General features: G+C 54.9%; 1 protein-coding gene across 1 annotated transcript; it reads right to left on the bottom strand.

The window, feature by feature from the left end:
- Positions 1-1,104: 1,104 nt before the first annotated feature.
- Positions 1,105-2,638, bottom strand: PHACADRAFT_266362 (uncharacterized protein). Its single transcript, XM_007402946.1, has one exon. The coding sequence runs from the start codon at positions 2,433-2,435 to the stop codon at positions 1,125-1,127; it is 1,311 nt and encodes a 436-aa protein (XP_007403008.1). The 5' UTR covers positions 2,436-2,638; the 3' UTR covers positions 1,105-1,124.
- Between the last annotated feature and the right edge of the window lie 343 nt (positions 2,639-2,981).

Here is a 2,981-nt window from a genome sequence, read left to right as displayed (position 1 = left end):
AGAGCAACGATGCGGATTGTCTCGGTAGCGTAGCATCGGGAGATCGTGCTTCGGGGCGTAAGGCGCAACGTTCGAGGTGGAGGCAATCAAGACCAGGAAGGAGGTTTATAACAACCACGAGGGTTGACATGTCTAGCTTCTCCAGCTCTACATGCTCTCCGGGAATCCTGAAGCACTCCTGGCGTTGGGATGTCAGTGCGAGCTCGCGTACGTAACATCGTAGCCGGGTGGATGACGTTAGGACGTCGACGCAGGTGCTGAAGCGCGTATCTGAGGGATCAGGGCACGAGCAATGTTGGTTTTGTGTAGCCCAGAGAAGTTGAAAGTGATTGCAGACTTGACAGACATGGGCTGGCATCGGCCATGCTGCGCGTCGCAGGAGGTGCAAAGAGCTTGATGGAACCCAGTCTCTGCAGACGAGAGAGCAGCTCTTGAGCGTCTCCTTGTCTGAATGCAGATGGTCAATAATGATGTCCACTAGCTCCTGTGGTGGCCAGTGTCTCGGAGGAGAATCGTACGCGGAAGAAAACCCCTCAATCAGAGTCGTTGACGCCTGTGATCTGCCGTCAGCTTTCCGCTAGCTGCACCAACACGTCAGGAACTCAACTACCCACCATCTCAAAGTTTTCGAGGATCTATCACAATGGTCGACACAGGACACGTACGACGAGTTGGCTGCCATTTGGGAACGAGGGCCAAAGTTCACTGCGGCTCAAGTCCCGCCTAGTCCGGCAATCTGCGAACACTAAAGCGTTCTTGCGCCCCGTCATCACTTACGATCATAACAGTGCGCCGTTTCTGAGGCCTGTGGTAAATAGTTTAAGATCCAACAACGTGTAACGAACGCAGTGAAATTTAGTGGTCAAGTCGATGATCTCATTGGGCAGTGCAATAGTACATCCTACAATCCAGCATCTGAGTCCCGAGCCTACATATAGTTGTCCTTGAATCTCGTTGCTTAGCTAGGTATCATAAGAGGGTGTATGAGGGTATACTTCTCTGAATCATCCTGGTTTAATGAGGACATGCCAAGGGCGTTCAAACTACATATCTGTCTGCCCGGACATGAGTACATGCGAAGCGCAACAGAAGGTGGAACATGTTAGCGCACACACCTCATGCTTCTAGACGTACATGATGCGCAGCATGTCGACGTATTTTGGGGGTAGATGGCGGGCAGCTGCCGCGCTCAAGATTGAGACGCAGTCATGGCTGAGCGTTGCGAGATCGTGGACATGAAACGCGAGAGTCTGGAGCGAATCGTAGCTCTTCAGAGCCTCGCGGATGGCTTGCCATTCCCCGAAGGGGGACAGCGCCCGCTGCAGGATGGCGAGGAGGTCGAACTCCGGGTTCTCGATCAGCGCGTCCTGAACCTGGACCTGGAACTCAATGGCGATCTCGGAGATGCTGCCGAAGGCAGAGAGAGCCTGTATGTGTGCTGCGATCGAGCGGAAGGTGGACGTATAGTAACCGTAGTCGGTCCCGAACTCGAAGGACGTGATGAAAGTGATCCTGCGCAGGCTGGCACGATGCACGCCGGGGTTGATCGGCGACTGGTATGCGTCGGCGACAAAGGCAAGCGACTCTAAGTTCGGCGCGGCGCAGATGAAGTCGAGGAGCCCTGGTGTCAGACGATCAACAGTCAGCTCGCGCACTGCACTGAGGTTTTGGTGTGTTTTCAGCTCGTGACAAAGTGCAGTAGCTACAGCACCTGCGCTCGCGTTCTTGAGTACCAGGGTCTCGACACTCAGAGCGGGAAGTGGACGAGGAAAGGATGATCTAGGGAGGGGCCAGTGGGGGATGCGGTCAACAGTCAGCTTGCCGATGTGCTGAAAGAACGATAGCAAGTCGTCGAGAGGCTCGACGGTTGACCCACGTGTCAGCTCGCAAAGGGAGAGCTCCTCGAGGTCGCGACGCGGCCCGTGGAGGAGCGGCATAGACTGTGATGGCTCAGCGCTGCGAGATGATGCCACGGACCTCAGGGCGCAGCGCTCAAGAAAGAGGCATCTGAGGTAGGGCAGGAGATCCAGGATGGCTGCGATGGTGGATACGTCCAGCTTTTCCCATTTTCCGCGCCCCGTGATTGTGGAGCATTGCGGACGGTGAGATGTCAGTGCAAACTCGCGGACGTAGGATTGCAGCCGAGCAGACGACTTCAGGATGGAAAGGCAGGTGCGAAAGCTGGTGTCTATAGGATCCGGAGACGAGAGAGACTGGTGATCTTGGTGCGAGACGTTGGGATCATCGTGTGTATGACGAGTGTGATGCAACAGCGGCCATGCCACGCGGCGCAGGAGATGAAAAGAACTGGACGGGACCCAGCTTCTGCAGACGAGGGAGCACTCTTTGAGCGTGTCCTTGTCCGAGTGGAGATTGTCGATGATTATGTCAAAGAGCTCCTGCGGCAGCCTGCGATTAGATGCAATATTGCACATTGAGGTTACTGAATTTTCGATGCTGCCTCTGAGCCAAGTTCCTGCAACCTCTCGTCAATCTTCCGCAGAATGCGCTGTAATGTCACTAAGGACCTGGATTTCTACGCTCCCGAAGATCTGCTTCTGATAGTGGACGTAGAGAAGGTATGACGCAGGCAGGTTAGTTGGAGGTTGGACATGAGGACGAGGCTTGCCGCCATCCGGCAGTCTACGGACGTCAAGCGCTCCCCCCGCCGTGTTCACGCGGACACTTGAGCGCGCCGCCCTTCGCCCCATTTGGAATGTTCAGCGCCCCTCCTTTCCGCCAGTCCAGCGCATGCAACAGCGGTAGACGGCTGCGTCTAGGGAGCAGCTCTCACTGGTAGATGATGCTTCATGCATCCGGTCACAAGTTGTCTTATAAATGTGCTCTACATCAGTTGCGCCGTCTCGTCTTATTCTTTGCACGCAGATAGTAACCACCGGAGCGCATTGCACCGGACTTCTATAAATTTTACCGCTCGACTACGACAAACGCGGGCACTACTGAATTTTAAAACATGGCAT

This window comes from Phanerochaete carnosa (assembly GCF_000300595.1).
Source record: "Phanerochaete carnosa HHB-10118-sp unplaced genomic scaffold PHACAscaffold_582, whole genome shotgun sequence".
NCBI classification, from domain to species: domain Eukaryota; kingdom Fungi; phylum Basidiomycota; class Agaricomycetes; order Polyporales; family Phanerochaetaceae; genus Phanerochaete; species Phanerochaete carnosa.
This window is presented reverse-complemented; position numbering and strand designations above follow the sequence as displayed.

What these genes read in the sequence shown, in the direction of transcription:
- PHACADRAFT_266362 (XM_007402946.1), bottom strand. Translation starts at nt 2,435, where the DNA reads ATGTGCAATATTGCATCTAATCGCAGGCTGCCGCAGGAGCTCTTTGAC.